Source organism: Schistocerca americana, chromosome 8 (assembly GCF_021461395.2).
Source record: "Schistocerca americana isolate TAMUIC-IGC-003095 chromosome 8, iqSchAmer2.1, whole genome shotgun sequence".
Taxonomy (NCBI): domain Eukaryota; kingdom Metazoa; phylum Arthropoda; class Insecta; order Orthoptera; family Acrididae; genus Schistocerca; species Schistocerca americana.
In genome coordinates, this window is record NC_060126.1 from 471176369 (window position 1) to 471196791 (window position 20423).

A 20423-nucleotide genomic window follows, 5' to 3' on the forward strand; every position below is an offset into this window, starting at 1 on the left:
GGGGTTACCTGACTTGCTTTTTTTTTATTTTCAGTAATCTAATTTTTTTTTAACTGCACGTGACTTTATGAATTTGTTTCAAAATGTTGAAGTAAATATAAGTTGAAGGAAACATTCTCAAATGTAAATAAACTATCTTGATGAAATTTGACAGGTGTGTAGAGGGGGCGAAATAGTGCAATACGTAGTTTTTTTTTTTTGCACTCAGTTTCACTTTTAAGGGGTAAAAGTCACCCCGAAAGGTAATATGGCATTTTAGGATTAGAGCGAATGTCTTCAAAACGATAATATACCCTGAAGAGCCAAATAAACTGGCACACATGAGCTCCGCGAGCACGCAGAAGTGCCGAAACACGATGTTGCATGGAATCGACTTACGTCTGAAGTAGTGCTGGAGGGAGGTGCCACCATGAATCCTTAAGAGGACGAGTGGGTACAAATCTCTTCTGAACAGCACATTACAAGGCATACCAGACTGGCTAAGTAATGTTCATGCCTGGGGAGTTCGTTGGCCAGCGGATGTGTTTAAACTCCGAAGAGTGCACCTCGACCCAATCTGTAGATATTCTGGACGTGCGGGGTGTCACATGGTGCTGCTGGAATTGCCCAAGTCCTCCGAATTCACAATGGACATGAATGGATGCAGGTGACCAGACAGGATGCTTACGTACGCGTCACCTGTCAAAATTGTATCTAGACGTATTAGGGGTCCCATATCACTCCTTCTGCACACGCTCCACACCATTACAGAGCCTTCACCAGCTCGAACAGTCCCCCGCATCACATGCAGGGTCCATGGATTCATGAGGTTGTCTCCATACCTGTACACGTCCATCCGCTCGATATGATTGGAAACTAGACTCGTCCGATCGGGCAACACGTTTCCAGTTATTAACAGTCCAAAGCCAGCGTTGCAGGGTCCAGGCGAGGCGTAAAACTTAGTGTCTTGCAGTCATCAAGGTTACACGAGTAGACCTTCGGCTCCGAAAGCCCATATCGATCATGTTACGTTGAATGGTTCACAGGCTGACACTTGATAATGGCCTAGCATTGAAATCTGCAGCAATTTGCGGATGGATTGCACTTCTATCACGTTGAACGATTCTCTTTAGTCGTTATTGGCCCTTTTCTTGCAGGATATTTTACTGGCCGCAGTGATTTCGGAGATTTGTTGTTTTACCATATTCCTGATATTCAAGGTACACTCGTGAAATGGTCATACAGGAAAATCCCCACTTCATCGCTACCTCGGAGATGCTGTGTCCTATAGCTTGTTTTCCGACTATAACACCACGTTCAAACTTACATAAATCTTGATAACCTGCCATTGTAGCAGCAGTAACCGATCTAACAACTACACCAGACACTTGCTGTCTTATAAACGTGTTGCCGACCACAGCGCCGTATACTACCTGTTCATATATCTCTGTATTTGGATACGCATGACTGTACCAGTTTCTTTGGCGCTTCAGTGTATTTGATACACTGCTGGCTGGCCGGCACACCGGCCCTCGTACTTAATTCGCCCGGCTGATTCGATCCGGGGCCGGCGCGCCTACCCGGGTCCAGGAAGCAGCGCATTAGCGCTCTTGACTAACCTTGCGGGTTGCGATTGTTGGTAGTATAGCCCTATGCAATTATAATCACAGAGATAGACTTACATTAGACAAGCTTCATACGACATTGCATGAAACCAGATTTTTGAAGGCCGCATTTCATTGTTGTTGATGCGACTGGGTCACTGGGTGTATGTGCTGTCACTCCATCAACAGTTTGTGGTGTAAGTTGAGAATTTCGGTCTGACGAGAGGCGTTATAGGGTAGTCCGTGCAGTGGTGATGGTGAGTGTGACCGGATGGTGTAGTGGTCATTGCATCTGCCTAATAAGCTGGAGAACTAGGTTCGAATGCTGGTCACGAACAAATATTTAACTTGCCTGATTGATACGAATCAGTGCTCACTGGCAGCTAATGATTTAATTCCCTTACGTCTTCTGTCACTAGACTCATACACGTAACAATGAGGTAGGACAGTGGTTAGTGTATGATCTTGGCATATGAAAGGTGTTGGATTCGAAACTCGTCAAATAGTGCAAAACTTTGTTTCTAAATCTAATAAAAAGATTTTCATTTCTATTTATATTCAGTTAATTTTTTTAAATGTATTTTTTATTTCTATTACTTCGCACTGTCATCTTTACCACGATATTAACTTGTTATTCTCTCTTATTGTTCATCCTATCTCACTTTTTTCGTTCTGAATCTGTCTGTGTCGCCTATAATCTAAAGTTAAGTGCCAACCAGGATTGCTCATCGGTTGGTAATGCTGTAAGTAGGCTGTTTAGGTTTTTATATTGGTAACGCCATGTAGCGGTCTATATGGAAATCACTGGTTGTGCTGTGTGCAGTCTGTGGCTGGTTTGCATTGTTGTTTGCTATTGTAGTGTTGGGCAGCTGGATGTTAACAGCGCGTAGCGTTGCGCAGTTGGAGGTGAGCCGCCAGCAGTGGTGGATGTGGGGAGAGAAATGGCGGAGTTGTGAGAGCGGATGATCTGGACGTGTGTCCATCGGAGACACTAAATTTGTAAGACTGGATGTCACGAACTGCTATATATATTATGACTTTTGAACACTATTATGGTAAATAAATTGTTTGTTCTCTATCAAACTATTTCATTTGCTAACTATGCCTATCAGTAGTTAGTGCCTTCAGTAGTTTGAATCTTTCATTTAGCTGGCAGTAGTGGCGCTCGCTGTTTTGCAGTAGTTCGAGTAACGAAGATTTTTGTGAGGTAAGTGATTTATGAAAGGTATAGGTTAATGTTAGTCAGGGCCATTCTTTTGAAGGGATTATTGAAAGTCAGATTGCGTTGCGCTAAAAATATTGTGTGTCAGTTTAAGCACAGTCATGTATAATTGTTCAGAAGGTGACGTTTCATATGTCGATCCTTAGCCGAGGATACCTCACTGGAATCTTCTGATTTTTTCTTGTATGTGTAATTAGTGTAGCTATTGTTTATTGCTAGCGCGTAATTATAGAGAGAATTTCATTTGTAGTTGTAGTTTTTCATTGTTGCACAGTAAAACAGTTGTGGCATGCATGTAGATTTGCACCAAGTATTTCGCAGCTGTGTTTGCAATTAAGTAGATATTATTTTTAGTGCTATGTTAATGTGTTTTCTTATTTTGCTCTTCAAATTGTGCTTTTCTGTGCTATCGTGTAAACTAAGAAATAATAGTGACGACGAGCGTAGCTTATCAGCACCACTGTGTAATGAATTAACAGACATTCAAAGTAGTTCAAATGGCTCTGAGCACTATGCGACTCAACTTCTGAGGTCATCAGTCGCCTAGAACTTAGAACTAATTAAACCTAACTAACCTAAGGACATCACACACATCCATGCCCGAGGCAGGATTCGAACCTGCGACCGTAGCGGTCACGCGGTTCCAGACTGAAGCGCCTTTAAGCGCACGGCCACACCGGCCGGCTCAAAGTAGTAATTTGGTAATTGTGCATAGGGAAATGGAGCGGGCAACAAATAATGGCGAGACAGTGAAACAAATAGTGAACAGGGAAGCATCATCGATCGATCGGTCGGCAACAGCTCGCCTCAGGAGTCCGAAATGACAGGACACAATCTTGCAAATACTGTAGATTCAGGTTTTGCTTCCTCACCGTTTTCTCAAATAAGTCAAGACACATTTTCTGCTTTTCAAAATGCGAATATTGCCGGTTTAAATGCACTGCCGAATGGCACTGAGGAACATGTTTCAGACAGCAGTGCATTGTTATTACAGTTAATGCAACAAATGGGACAAAGGCTACAAAAGTTGGACACAACGCTTGAACAAAATCAGAAACAAATGGGACAAAATCTTCAAATGTTAGACACAATGGAACAAAATCTTCAAAAGTTAGACACAATGGAACAACACCAGAAACAAAAACAGCTACAGCTAGACGCAATGGAACATAATCTTCACACCACGCTTGAACAAACACGTGAAGATTTAACTACTGAGTTACATAAAATCGAATCGAAATGTCAAAAAGTCTGTAATGATGTAAAAACGCAAATTTGTGAGCATTTCCAACCTATTTTTTCGCGGCATGAAAATACATTACGGAATCACGAAGCAGCCATAAAAGAACTGCAAACTATTGTTGATGAAAATCATGAGACCTTGCAAGCTAAAATTAACTCAGTTGCATCTACCGATTCGGTTACGCAACTTGCAAAACTCAGGAAAACTTAAAGGACACAGTAGGTACGATTTCAACACAAATGGACACTCTGAAACTTGGTTCAGAAAAACACACTGAGGAAATAAGTACACTATCGGAGAAAGTAGCCGAACTTTCGGATCAGTTCACTAACTTATCTACAAAGGTAGATGATGATCTGAATGACACAAGACCTGTAGCCATCACTGACACAGAAGAGTATGAACAAATTTAGAAATTCAAACAAAATCAGAATCACATTAATACGCAACACGAAAGAGGAATCCAGGAAGTACAAGATCAGTTGGCATAAGTGACACACAAATTACATATTTCAGAGGACACTCGCGCTCCAACACTGGAAGAGGGACTTAGAAATACGGAAAAGCCGCAAAATAATAACACAGGGCATTTCGGAAATTATGAAAGTAATTGGCAAGGTGCACCGAATTTTGAGATGGAACCGCCGACACGACGTAACAATGACCGATATGCGTCTCGCCGACACGATGCAAGCTGTTCATTACTACACGTAAATTCAAAACATTTAAGAATTCTGGCAACAATATTCGTCCACAATCGTGGCTCCATCAATTCTCTCATTGTTTTCCTCCCAACTGGTCATTAGAGCACAGATTAGAATTTATGTGTAGCTACTTAGAGAATGAACCAGCTGAAAGAATGCTATCGGTCATTCACGATTGCCACAGTGAAGGAGAATTTTATCATACCTTCCTCTCAGCATATTGGTCTCAAGCCACACAATACCGAGTAAAACAAAGCATCGTAATGATGAAACCTTTCGAACAATCTGAATTTTCCAGTATTGTGAAATATTTTGAAGATACGTTGCACAAGAATCAGTACCTGTCAAGCCCTTACAGCCCCTCAGAACTCATCCGCATTTGCTTAATCAAATTGCCTGAACATTTACGACATATTATTTTGGCAGGACGTTGCAAAGACGAGATTGAAGATTTTCAGGGACTGTTACAAGAATTGGAAATTGACACTGACAATCGCGGAACGCGAAAACAGGAGCACAACAATTACAGGTCACATCCGTTACAATTCCGCGATAACAGAAATTATAAATGGACACGACAAGGCTATTATTACAACGTAAATCGTGACCAAAACAGACACCACCCGTATGACAACCATTGGCAGAGTAGTAATAATTAAAGGGAAAGATCACCTCTCCGCGGTAATGACTATCACAGAGACAATCAGAGAAGCAGACAATATGGGAACCAAAATAATTATTATCAAAGGAGACAGAATAGCTTCAGACTAACGGTCTAGCGCGCAGTTACGATTCAGGGAGAAATTCTCCACCACGTGACCGACAAGAAAGAAACTATGGAATCTACCGACATGACGACAGACGATATGATCGTAACGACAGAGCTGAATTGCATCAGAACTGGCGGGATTCAAACAGGGCAGGGCCCTCTCGACAAGGTGCACTTGTAGAAGTTAGGCCTCCTAATGCCAATAACGATGCACGCCAACAAAGAGACAGTAGGCAATGACTCACACCGCTGACAGCCATAATATGTACTTATGAAGCTGACGACGTAGCTGCCGTGGCTAGTAATTACGTAAAAATGGAAGACATTAGGGACATCTTACTCCACGAACACGACGTAAAACATAACAACATTGCATATCCTGTGATTCACATCACAGTAAATAACGTAAAATTTACGGCATTACTTGACTCTGGCAGCCCCTTTTCAGTAATTAATGAAACAGCTTTTAGCAAATGCAACAAATCGGACGATTGCCCCACACTTCCTTTAAGTAAGATTAAATTACAAGGTGTAATTTTTGGAAAAAGTGCAGATGTACACCAACAAACCAACTTAGAATTCTTTTGCTAAAGCCACAGCTTCTCTATGAACTTTCTTATTGTTCCATTATTGTCGACGGAAATTATATTGGGAGTAGACTTTTTGAATGAATACAAAGCAATCTTAAACTTTCACAGTACTGAAATAAGTTTAGAGAAAGAAGGTAAGTCAATTGCTTTGAAGTTTGAAGATTGGCTCTCAAACCATGACGAGGAAATTAATCGGCTTTACCTTCTGTTAGACAACAGTTCTGAATTTTCGACGGTACTTGACACTAACAATCACTCTGCAAGTACTGACAGGGATTATATCGACGGCGTATTTGATACTAATGAGTTAATTCAGAATAAAATTCAAACTATTAAGAACTGTAATGACATTGATAGGCAGGATCTTTTTGAGATTTTACAAGCACATACCACAGTTTTTACTCAAAACAGGAACAATCAAGGGATTTCAATACCAATTTCGTGTTCGTGACCATAATAAATTTTGTGTTAGACCATACGTAATTCCAGCACATTACAGGGACCGTATTAGAACAGAAATACAACCTATGCTTGACGAGGGCATTATTGAGCCTGCAGTAAGCTCATACAACAATCCATTACATGTTGTTGAGAAGAAAAATGGATCGATCAGACTTGTCTTAGATTCGAGACAAATCAATACTATCATCATTCCTGAAACAGACAAGCCGCAAACGATGGAAGAACTTCTTCAAAATTTTAATGGTGTAAAAGTGTTGTCTTCTATTGATATCAGATCCAGCTTTTATCAGATCGAACTTCATCCAGAATGTAGAAAATACACAGCTTTCCTTTGTTTCGGCGTTTGTTATCAATTTCGGAAACTTCCTTTTGGTTTGAACATTTCGTCGGCAGCGTTCATTCGCGGGCTAAATTCCATATTACCTGATTTCTTAAAACGTCACATCACTTTATATGTGGATGATATTCTAATAGCAGAAGCCTCATGGGAACAACATAATCGCATCCTCAACAGTTTGTTACGTATTTTGCAGAATATGGAATTACAGTTAACTTGGAAAAGTCTGAATTCGGTACGTCAAAGGTAAGGTTTTTGAGACATATTATTTCTTCTGAAGTCATTCAGCCGGATCCTGAAAAGTTAGAAGCAATCAGAGCCATTCCAGTTCCATCCACAAAAAAACAAGTCCGCAGTTTTCTAGGTCTCGTATATTTTTACCGTCGTTTTCTGAATTTGCAAATTCTCGTGACACCAAAACTTTGTTCTCTCACTGGAAAAAATACTATTTGTAACTGGGACAAACAAGCGCAGTTGGAATTCAATTCTTTGAAAGAATCGCTACTTAACGCGCCAATACTATCTCATCCAGATCTGTCAAAAGATTTCTGCCTTAGCACAGATTCTTCTAAAGTCGGTGTTGGTAGCCATTTATTTCAAGAAGCCATAGAAAATGACACTACAGTTCATAAAACCATTGCTTTTGCTAGCCGAGTGCTAACAAAATCTGAAAAAAATTATTCCGTTACTGAATTAGAAGCTTTAGCTATCGTTTGGGCGTTTAACAAATTCCGTTTCTTTCTTTCTGGTAAGCACGTAAAAGTATACAGTGATCATTACAATTTCTTATGTCTTCAAAATTAAATCATGACAGGTTAAAACGTTGGGCATTGTTTCTGCAAGAATTCCACTTCACAATAGTCTACATTCCCGGCAAGGAGAACATTGTTGCGGACGCACTGTCACGCGCACCGGCTGGGCTTGAGAAAAGTAACACAGAAGGCAACCTCGAGAAAAATTTCAGTATTCTTTTCATTCAGAAAGTCGCCTTTGAAAGCTTCATCACCACATCTTTAAAGGAAATTGCTCATGAACAAGATAAAGATCCGATTTGGAAAGACATCAAAAGTAAATGGCATGAAAAGACACACACTCAGATTCGGCATTATTATCTGGTTAGAAACAACATACTCTTCAAACGCTGCACTGTTGATGACAAGTATGGGTACTTTGCATTCCAGAAGATTTTGTTAATAAGCTCATTTGGTACATTCATTTCAGCTACGCACATTTTGGGCCACGAAAATGTTATCATATTCTTCGAACGACTTGTTATTTTAACAATATGGAAAAGAGAATTCGAAGAGTCTTGTCTATTTGTAAACTTTGTCAAAAGGCTAAACCATCTACTATATCGCATCGTGCTCCGTTGTTTTCTATAATTCCTTCTAAATTAAAAGAATTTGCTGCTGTTGATCTCTTGGGACCACTTGTCAGAACATCTAATGGATTTTCGTACGTTCTAGTCGCTGTTGAACTTACTTCAAAATTTGTTTGTTTCACTCCGTTACGTAAAGCCACTGGACAGTCTGTATCCAACGCCTTTGTTAAAAATTTCTTACGTGAAGTTGGTCACGTTAGTAAAGTCATTTCAGGTAACGGACCGCAATTCAGATCTGTTGTTTGGTCACGCATGCTTCGGAACCATAAAATTAAACCTGTTTTTATTTCATTGTACTCACCACATTGCAACTCGTCTGAACGGATTATGAAAGAAATCAATAAGCTTTGCAGACATTATTGTCACAGAAAGCATCAGCATCGGGACAGATATTTACACTTATTTCAAAACGTGCTGAATGAAATGCCTCATGACTCCACTGCTTTACGACCTATTCTTGTACTAAAGAATGAAGAACCACCGAACAGAATCAGACAATTTGTACCTTTTCCGATTACATGTAAACATCGACACAAAGACATAATTGATTTGGCTATTAAAAATATAAAATCTGCAGCAGAAAAAAGGAGAAAACTACACGGTAAAGCAAATGCAAAGAAATTATATATCGGTCAGAAAGTTCTCATTAAAGCTCATACATTGCCACATATGAAGAAACACTTGAGTCACAAATTCTTTCTAGTTTACAATGGACCTTACAGAATCCGACGTATACCACATGATAATTGTGTTGCAGTTGAAACTCTGCGTACTAGGAAGAGTAAAGGTTTACACCACACTTCACATGTAAAAGCGTTTATTGAAAGATAATCTGCAATGTTTGAAGTTAAATATCCAGTCAAGAAATTACGAATGGATTGTTATAGCGAGCAGACGACACAGTGTTGTTATTTGTACATTCTTGCTTGTTAGTTGCACGATCACGTAACGACTATAAGGCACACATACTTATAACATATACCAGCACTGCTAATGAGATTTTCATGCAGCATTTTGGTTTACTTGAGAAGACATTCTTTATTTGAAGTACTTTCTGTGGGATTAAAGATGACTTACCATTTGGTTTCTTTCACAGCTACACGATTATATCACGACACTACTAATGTGAGACACAATTTACATTGGTGCTTTTGTGCTGTATCTGCTTTATATCTGCACAGTTTTTCTGTATTCTTCTGGAAAGTAAAACATGTTTTGGTAGTAACTTTGTGGTATAGCTACAATAAGACAGCCATTTTTGTAGAACAACAATACATTACAGTGCAGTACTTTCTTGATCACGGTACTGTACGTAATAACTACGATATCTATACCCATAGCATTTCGCTTTTGTTTATTACGAGGTAAGTACATTGACTTCTACAGAACTTTGCTTATGGACGACGATAATTACGACACTTGGCATATTTTTTACCCTTAAGTAATGACAGAGATTATGTTACAATGAGACGCACAATTTAGCGCTACAGGACATGCATTTGAGTGATTAATCTTGTGCTTAAAACATTTATTTTTAAAGATTTTTGAATTACAAAGAAAGTTTTCCGTAATACATTTCATTCCATTGCTGTAATCTGTAACACCTGAGGGTATAATTACATTATTCCTCAGGGGGGTACACGCTTACTTTGTGTACCATGTGTCTGGCAAGCACAAGGAGCCCTAGCTAATATGGTATTCGCTTACACAACTTTACACATCGGTACCATATTTCTCTAACACATAAACTACACAGCTATCTGATCATTTAACTGAGAGACAAACATTTTTTTTACTACATCAGTGACACATGTTTACACAATTACACAGTTGGATAACTTCACACGTATGAAACTGTATTTTGTCTGTACTGTGTGAACTGTCCATATTTTTTCAGAACCATTATGATACTATGAGAGCTTCGAATGATGTATTTGGTATGGGATCATGATTTTTAATGTACGTTTGAGGTAGATGACACTATTTAAATGAGCAGAGAATTTTTTTAGGTTTTGAAATTATTGCAGAAAGCTACGACGTTTTTGAGATTCGACTGAGGTGTTATGGTGTTATTATTACGACGTTGATGTGTATTATGCTGTTGAGGAGTGTTTATTATGATATGTATTTATTATGATGAAATATTGAAGAAGTGTCGACGAATATGTATATGTGTAATAAGGTAAGGAATAATGAGTAGTGGTTAGGGACTCTGGTTTGTGAAAAAGGACGTTGGAAACCAAGAATCGTACTTTAAGAGTTATGAAATGTGTGTATATGCGTAAACGCATCAGAACGCCGGCAAAATTTTTTTGGACGCTGTTATATTTATAGGATTTTGTTTCTACACATTCGTAGCGCTAATTCTCGACCTGTGAAATTTTTTTTTATATGAGACTGTCACTGCCGTCGTAAATTTTTCGGTAAGAAAGTTAAGTTACTTTCACGTAATGCGTCATGGACGCCCAGCTGTTTCACCTGCCTTGAGAAAAAGCCATTAGGCGGAGAAAAAAAAAAGAGAGACCATTAACCTCAGTATTGACATTTCTTTGTAGAAAGCATCGCAAATACGACACGCTCATTACCTGGAAACATATGATTATATTGTGGAGTGCGTACATTATGCTACTTACTGAAATGCTTATAAACTGATGGGAAATATTCTTACATCTGCACACCTGATGATGACAAGTGTCTTTCTACGAAAGTCGAGAGAATTTCTACTAACTTATGAAATGCCACATGACTATTGAATGATATTTTTATGCTTTGCTTTTCATAGTTGCTTATTTCATTTGATATCTGGTTTCCAGCTGTGTTGCAGCATTGGTTTTATAAAATAAAATTAAATGCATTTGCTAATGTGAACACTTTCTGTCAACAGAGCTATTAAATAATAATTTTATGATCCACATTCTTCGAAAAGGAGAACTTGGAAAGGAAAGAAGAATAAGAAGGGATTAATAACAGTTACTGCATACATAATTTCCTTTTCAACTACTTGGTAATTTTTTTTTTGGTAGAATAATTTCTTGTGGTGCACCACTTTAATTACATAGACATTAAAATGTGAATATATATTTCCCTTATCTGCATTTCTGTCTTTAGTGTACTATTTTTTCTGCTTGTGGTTTTGTCATGTTTAGATATAAGTTATTGCATTTGCTGCTGCTGTTTGCCAGGCATAGTGGTACTAAATTTCACTTTGTATTACTCTGTTAAGCCAGTTTTACTACTCATTTATTTTTCTTATCTGCTGCACATTGCCTTATATTAGTTGTAATGTTGCATTTGCTTCGATAATTTGGCTATACTGCTGCTTGCTTTGCCAATTTCCATTTTTTCTCATTGCTGTTTGTGTTAATTGTTTTGTGCTGCTGCATTGCCTCGTCCCTTAGTTTAGCATCTGAGCTCAGAAGATTTAAGTTAGCTTAAAATCGGGTAGGCTATATAAGAAAACGACTTGTGATGAATTGGAAGAAATGCATTGAGAAGCTATAAGAAAATGGAAAACAAATAATGAGGTAAGAAATATGTGAACATATAAATACAGAAAGCATGCTTGGATAGGATTTTTTTGGTGGAAACAAATGTTGAAATAAGACGAAAGATCTATGGAATGAAGTTTTAGGTTGGACTGCAGTACCAAATGTTACTGCAGTACCAAATGTACTCTGTCCTTTCCTCCTGTGTTATTCTGCTATGTGTTTGTGTACTCTTGTGTATTTGTGTTTTTCCTGTCTTTATGTGTTTAGTTAATAAGATTTATGTTGTAGAATTTTTCTAGTACTAAGCTACATTCACTATGATGAGGAATACTGTTATCCTCAAATATAATTTGCATTAATAATATGTTATTTTCTTTGTAAAGATGTTTATAGTCATTATTAATTCTGTTCTATTTCAATGCTCATGTGTGAAATTAATGTTTCGAAAACTATTCTCATTATTTTATATATTTACTTATGTCATAATTCCTGTAACACTGATGTATATGTCTATTTCTATTCTTTTGTAAAGCCTGTGCCGGCTGGAGTGGCCGTGTGGTTCTGGGCGCTACAGTCTGGAGCCGAGCGACCGCTACGGTCGCAGGTTCGAATCTTGCCTCGGGCATGGACGTGTGTGATGTCCTTAGGTTAGTTAGGTTTAATTAGTTCTAACTTCTAGGCGACTGATGACCTCGTATAGTGCTCAGAGCCATTTGAACCATTTCTAAAGCCTGTATTACTACAAATGTTATCTGTATTATTATGTTTTCATGATGTTTTCTGTATCTCTGTAATTGTATTCTCATGTTATAAAATTGTAATGGACACCAGTTCATCAAATTAAGTAACTTGTAAGCATACATTTCACTGCACGCATTTCTGTTGGTCATAGTATATGCACAATATGTAAAAAAAAAAAAAGGAGGACTGTTAGTGTTTGCACGTGTGGTAATAATTCAGCAAGGGACTGGATAACAGCACTGCTGGCTCTAAGGACATTTCAAAAAAAATCTTTGTGAGTGCACAAATGGTGGTTCATGGACTTGCTATATTGTCCACAAGAGTCTTCGCTGGTGATTGTCCGCCTGTACAGTCGCAACGGATGGCTGCTAGCCATCTCTACAAGGACCACAGTGGGTCTGCTCTGTGATGACCTACCTACCAATATTCTTCAAAACTTCGACTGACTCTGCTGTGGGTTTGCTCTGTTGTGGACCATTACCTGTCTGCATGTCAAGAGTCAGCACTGTCTTTCTGTTGGAAGAACAACACTACTTCTTCAAGACTGCATGGAAATCCACTACTTCCGTGTGCATTGTCTTTTACTGCTCAGACTTTGAGGAAAAAAAACTGCAGTTTTACTGTGATGAATGATCAGGACTGTCTTTATGGACTGTGAGAAAATCTTTGCTTTCGACCAACAGTGTATCAATAAGTGTGTGCATTTGATTCCTTTGTTATTGTAATTATAAAAAAAAATTTCAAATCTGTATTGGCCACTGCCCAAAACAATTTGTAAAATTTTGTTGTGGGAAGCATGGGGGCTTTGTAAGTAGGCTGTTTAGGTTTTTATATTGGTAACGCCATGTAGCAGTCTATATGGAAATCACTGGCTGTGCTGTGTGCAGTCTGTGACTGGTTTACATCGTTGTTTGCTATTGTAGTGTTGGGCAGCTGGATGTTAACAGCGCATAGCGTTGCGCAGTTGGAGGTGAGCCGCCAGCAGTGGTGGATGTGGGGAGAGAAATGGCGGAGTTGTGAGAGCAGATGATCTGGACGTGTGTCCGTCAGAAAGAGTAAATTTGTAAGACTGGATGTCATGAACTGATATATATATTATGACTTTTGAACACTATTAGGGTAAATAAATTGTTTGTTCTCTATCAAAATCTTTCATTTGCTAACTATGCCTATCAGTAGTTAGTGTCTTCAGTAGTTTGAATCTTTTATTTAGCTGGCAGTAGTGGCGCTCGCTGTATTGCAGTAGTTCGAGTAACGAAGATTTTTGTGAGGTAAGTGATTTGTGAACGGTATAGGTTAATGTTAGTCAGGGTCATTCTTTTGTAGGGATTATTGAAAGTCAAAATGCGTTGCGCTAAAAATATCGTGTGTCAGTTTAAGCACAATCATGTATAATTGTTCAAAAGCGGATGTTTCAATGCGGCAGGTTGTGCAGCCAGTGTGAGGATAGCTGCGGGTAAACCAATAAATGCGAGAAATTAAAGTTTGCTTTTCCGTTGAAAAAAATCGTTGAAATGGCTCTGAGCACTGTGGGACTTAACATCTGAGTTCATCAGTTCCCTAGAACTTAGAACTACTTAAACCTAACTAAGGTAAGAACTTCACACACACCGATGCCCGAGGTAGGATTCGAACCTGCGACCGTAGCAGTCACGTGGTTCCGGCTGAAGTGCCCAGAACCGCTCGGCCACCGCGGCCGGCTTTTTCCGCTGAAACAGTTTTTTTTTTTTTTTTTTTTTTTTTTTTTTTTTGCCGTGAAGAAACCGATCGTGATTTTAGTTATGTCGCCGTTTTCTGGGATACATTGCACATTATGTGGCTGTGGTTATGTTAGGAGATGAGTTCGAATTCAGAACTACGAAACGAGTCGTCTTCCGCAGTTCGGTCATCAGTCACTGAAAATCAAATGTCGACAGAGCGACAGAGCATCTCGCATTTCTGGCATATTTCGCAGTGGCCCCTTCCAACATCTCTCCGCTTTACTCATCAACAGCATTCGTGAAATGAACCGCTGTGTTCGTGTGTTACCTTTAACCGAGCGGCAGCCTGCAGCTGACGTGGCAATGCTGTACCGGCAAGTGAAACGCGCCAGCTCTCATGTAATTTTAATCGGACATTAGTAGTGCAGTCGACAGCGCCCAGCGTCGTGATGTCTTCATTGCGGCAGCCCCGTCTTGCTTCCACGTGCAGCCGTGCGGCGATTTGTCACTCGTATGTCGAAGCGGCGCATCTGTTTTACCTGAGAGTCCTGACGTCGACTCCAGGGGCACGCCGTGCCTCGTCATCACTGCAGCAGCTGCCGCTGGGTCCCCGTCGCCGACGTGCAGCTACCACGCGCCTGCAGACCCACAGCCAGCTGGACGTGCGTTGCTTCTGTCTCGACGCGTCGTTTCGCACTGCAGTAATCATGAGCAGATACGTTGTCACATTACTCACTACTCTCGATAATACACTACTGGCCATTAAAATTGCTACACCACGAAGATGACGTGCTACAGACGCGAAATTTAACCGACAGGAAGAAGATGCTGTGATATGCAAATGATTAGCTTTTCAGATCATCCACACAAGGTTGGCGCCGGTGGCGACAGCTACAACGTGCTGACATGAGGAACGCTTCCAACCGATTTCTCATACACAAACAGGAGTTGACCAGCGTTGGCTGGTCAAGCGTCGTTGTGATGCCTCGTGTGAGGAGGAGAAATGCGCACCATCACGTTTCCGACTTTGATAGAGGTCGGACAGTAGTCTATCGCGATTGCGGTTTATCGTATCGCGACATTGCTGCTCGCGTTGGTCGACATCCAATGACTGTTGGCAGAATATGGAATCGGTGGGTTCAGGAGGGTAACATGGAACGCCGTGCTGGATCCCAATGGCCTCGTATCACTAGCAATCGAGATGACAAGTATCTTACCGTATGAATGTAATGGATCGTGCAGCCACGTCTCGATCCCTGAGTCAACAGATAGGGACGTTTGCAAGACAACAACCATCTGTACGAACAGTTCAACGACGTTTGCAGCAGCATGGACTATCAGCTCGGAGACCATGGCTGCGGTTACCCTTGACGCTGCATCACAGACGGGAGCGTCTGCGATGTTGTGCTCAGCGACGAACCTGGGTGCACGAATGGCAAAACGTCATTTTTTCGGATGAATCCAGGTTCTGTTTACAGCATCATGATGGTGGCATCCGTGTTTGGTGACATCGCGGTGAACGCACATTGGAAGCGTGTATTCGTCATCGCCATACCGACATATGACCCGGCGTGATGGTATGCGGTGCCATTGGTTACACGTCTCGGTCACCTCTTGTTCGCATTGACGGCACTTTCAACAGTGGACGTTACATTTCAGATGCGTTACGACCCTTGGCTCTACCCTTGATTCGATCCCTGCGAAACCCTACATTTCAGCAGGATAATGCACGACCGCATGTTGCAGGTCCTGCAAGGGCGTTTCTGGATACAGAAAACGTTCGACTGCTTCCTTCCTCAGCACATTCTCCAGATCTCACACCAATTGAAAACGTGTGGTCAATGGTGGCCGAGCAACTGGTTCGTCACAATACGCCAGTCACTACTCTTGATGAACTGTGGTATCGTGTTGAAGCTGCATGGGCAGCTGTACCTGTACACGCAATTAAAGCTCTGTTTCACTCAATTCCCAGGCGTATGAAGGCTGTTATTATGGCCAGAGGTGGCTGTTCTGGGTACTGGTTTCTTAGGATCTATGCACCCAAATTGTGTGAAAATGTAATCACATGCCAGTTCTAGTATAATATATTTGTCCAATGAATACCCGTTATCATCTGCATTTCTTCTTGGTGTAGCAATTTTAATGGCCAGTAGTGTAATATTCTCTAGGAAAAAAAGAACCGACTCACAACGAAGGAATGATCAGAATGGGACGGAAATCGGTAGATGTAATGCACATACAGAGACAACCGAATTATTACAATTTGAGATGGCTGATTTATTCAAAGAAAAAGAGCTTCACAAACTGAGCAAGTCAGTAATGCGCATGTCTACCTCTGGTCCTTATTCGAGCAGCTATTCAGCTTTGGAGTTGGTTGATAGAATAGTTGTGCGTCCTCCTAAGCTATATCGCGACAGATTCTGTCCAACTGGCGCGTTAGATTGTCAAAACCTCAAGCTACTTCGAGGGTCCTGCCCACAGCACTCCAAACATTTCCAACTGGGGAGAGATCTGGGGATCTTGCTGGCCAAGGTAGGGTTCAGCAAGCACAAAGACAAGCAGTAGAATCTCTCGCCGCGTGCGGGTGTGTATTATCTTGCTGAAATGTAAGTCCAGGATGGCTTGTCGAGGTGAGCAACATGGGGCGTAGAATATCGTCGACGTACCTCTGTGCTGTAAGGGTGCCGCTGATGACATCTAAAGGGGTCCTGCTATGTAGAGAAATGGCACCCCAGACCACCATTTCTGGCTGTCGGGTCATGTGGTGGGTGACAGTAGTAGAATTGTTATCAGTGATGAGTCCAGATTCGAAATGAGGCGCGATAAACAGCGAAGGCGTGTCTGGAGACGACCTGAACAGCAGTGGGGTGACGACCTGACAGTCGCCTGCCGTACTTTCTACAGCCAGGAGTGATGTCCTGGAGTTCCATTTATTTTCGTAGCAAAATACCTTTGCTTGTCATCGGCGGCACCCCTTCACCACTGCGGTACGTCGACGATACTTTACGCCCAGGTTTGGTTCCCTTCATTGCAGTCGACCCTGCGCTTACATTTCAGTAAGATAATGCCCAGCCGCACACGGCGAAAGTTTCTACTGCTCGTCTACGCGGTTGCCAACCCGTATCTTGGCCAGCGAGGTTTGGCGGTTCTTTCGACGATTCAGAATATTTGGAGCGTTAGGGTAGGGCCCTCCATCCAGCACCGGGTTTTGAAGATTTAACGCGCCAATTGTACAATACGTGTCACGGTGTACCTCGGGAGGACACGTAGCAAGTATCAATACCAAGGCGAATAACTGCTTGCAAGAGGGCCGGAGGTGGGTCAACGCATTATAGACTTTCTCAGTTTGTGAAGCTTTTTCTGTTAAATAAATCACCGAATTTTTCTCAAAGAGTAATCGCTTGTTTATCTGTACGTCTACCGATGTCCGTCAGATAATTCGTGCTGTACCCTTTCTTTGCCTTAGAGTTTATTTTAGGAACCCGTTAAACTTCGGTTACACGACAAATCAGTATAATCTAAAGGCCGTAAATTCAATTAAACACCTGGGAATTACAATTACGAACAATTTAAACTGGAAAAAACACAAAGGAAATTTTTTGGGAAAGGCAAACCAATGAATGCGTTTTATTGGCAGGACGCTTAGAAAATGTAACAGATCTACTGAGGAGACTGCCTACGCTACGGCTGTCCGTCCTCTTTTGGAGTACTGCTGGTTCCTTACCAGAGAGGATCAAGGGACTACATCGAGAAAGTTCAAAGAAGAGCAGCACGTTTTGTATTATCGCGGAATAAGAGAGAGAGTGTCACGGACGTGATACAGGATTTGGGATGTACACAATTAAAACACAGGCATTTTTCGTTGCGTCGGAATGTTTTCGTGAAATTCCAATCACGAACTTTCTCCTCCGAATACGAAAATATTTTGTTGGCGCCGACCTAATTAGGGAGAAACGATCATCATAATAAAACAACGAAAATCAGATCTCGCATGGAAAGATATAGGTGTTCGCTTTTTCCCGGCGCAGTGCGAGAGTGAAGTAATAGTGAATTTTTGTGAAGGTATTTCGATGAATTCTCTGCCAGGGTGTGTGATTAGCAGAGTATACATGTATATGTAGACGTAAGACTTTCATGGTGTAGAATGTAATACTGCAGAATATTTTGCTTTATAATATTAAGGACTGCAAACATGTTAATTAAATCTGTAAGTAGGCTGTTTAGGTTTTCTTATTGGTAACGCCATGTAGCGCTCTGTATGAAAATCACTGGCTGTGCTGTGCGCAGTCTGTGGCTGGTTTGCATTGTTGGAATACTCGCCATTGTAGCGTTGGGCTGCTGGCTGCTGGCTGCTGGCTGTCAGCGCGTAGCATTGCGCAGTTGGAGGTGAGCCGCCAGCAGGGGTGGATGTGGGGAGAGAAATGGTGGAATTTTGAAATTTGTAAGACTGGATGTCATGAACTGCTATATATATTATAACTTTTGATGACTATTAAGGTAAATACATTGTTTGTTCTCTATTAAAATCTTTCATTTGCTAACTATGCCTATCAGTAGTTAGTGCCTTCCGTAGTTTGAATCTTTTATTCAGCTGGCAGTAGTGGCGCTCGCTGTTTTGCAGTAGTTCGAGTAACCAAGATTTTTGTGAGGTAAGTAATTTGTGAAATGTATAGGCTAATGTCAGTCAGGGCCATTCTTCTGTAGGGATTTTTGAAAGTCAGATTGCGTTGCGCCAAAAAATATTGTGTGTCAGTAATTTTTCTAAGGGGACGTTTTAAATCTTCCGTCGGTTCTTGGTAAAACAACATTTTACAGTATTAATTTATTGTGTTAACTGCTTTTCGGCTTACAAGTCCATCATAAGACATTAACTGACTACTGTCGTCAAAGATGTTACAATGTTTGTAAACGACATTGGGAAAGAAGTTCCGCGTCTACACTGAAGCTCAAATGGGCAAAAAATGACAACTTTGACAGTGTGTTGGTAACCAGTTAATTGGTTCGTGTATCATTCTCCATGTTTTACATCTCTTGAAGTACCCTTGTCAATACTACACTACTGGCCATTAAAATTGCTACACCAAGAAGAAATGCAGATGATAAACGGGTATTCATTGGACAAATATATTATACTAGAACTGTCATGTGATTACATTTTCATGCAATTTGGGTGCATAGATCCTCAGAAATCAGTACACAGAACAACCACCTCTGGCCGTAATAACGACCTTGATACCCCTGGGCATTGAGTCAAACAGAGCTTGGATGGCGTGTACAGGTACAGCTAGCTGCCCAGGCAGGTTCAACACGACACCACAGTTCATCAAGAGTAGTGACTGGCGTATTGTGACGAGCCAGTTACTCGGCCACCATTGACCAGTCATTTTCAATTGGTTAGAGATCTGGAGAATGTGCTGGCCAGGGCAGCAGTCGAACATTTTCTGTATCCAGAAAGACCCGTACAGGACCTATAACATGCGGTCGAGCATAATCCTGCTGAAATGTAGGGTTTCGCAGGGATCGAATGAAGGTTAGAGCCACGGGTCGTAACACATCTGAAATGACGCATCCACTGTTCAAATTGCCGTCAATGGGAACAAGAGGTGACCGATACGTGTAACCAATGGTACCCCATACCATCACGCCAGTTGACACGCCAGTATGGCGATGACGAATACAAGCTTCCCATGTGCGTTCACCGCGATATCGGCAAACACGGATGCGACCGTCACGATGCTGTAAAAAGAACCTTCATTCATCCGAAAAAATGACGTTTTGCCATTCGTGCACCCAGGTTCGTCGTTGAGTACACCACCGCAGGCGCTCCTGTCTGTTATGCAGCGTCAAGGGTAACCACAGCCACGGTCTTCGAGCTGATACTGCTGCAAACGTCGTCGAACTGTGCGTGCAGATGTTTTTGTCTTGCAAGCGTCCCCATCTGTTGACTCAGGGATCGAGACGGGGCTACACGATCCGCTACAGCCATGCGGATAAGACGCCTGTCATCTCGACTGCTAGTGATACGAGGTCGTTGGGATCCAGCACGGCGTTCCGTATTACCCTCCTGAACCCACCGATTCCATATTCTGCTAACAGTCATTGGATCTCGACCAACGTGAGCAGCAATGTCGCGATACGATAAACCGCAATCGCGATAGGCTACAATCCGACCTTTATCAAAGTCGGAAACGTGATGGTACGCA

At 41.2% G+C, this 20423-nt stretch overlaps 1 protein-coding gene across 5 annotated transcripts in view; it reads right to left on the minus strand.

Annotated features, from left to right (window-relative positions):
* The window catches only part of LOC124545129 (putative fatty acyl-CoA reductase CG5065), a 278021-nt gene that overhangs the window by 164075 nt on the left and 93523 nt on the right, over window positions 1-20423 (minus strand). For 2 of the 5 annotated variants that reach the window (XM_047123950.1, XM_047123951.1), the window contains exon 2: window positions 14760-14916. The exons of 2 other annotated variants lie outside the window; for them this stretch is intronic. In XM_047123950.1, the coding sequence (XP_046979906.1) occupies window positions 14760-14805 (46 nt within the window). In that variant the 5' untranslated portion in view covers window positions 14806-14916. Of the gene's footprint in view, window positions 1-14759; window positions 14917-20423 lie in introns of those variants that run through there. One more of the 5 variants, XM_047123955.1, reaches the window with a different exon arrangement.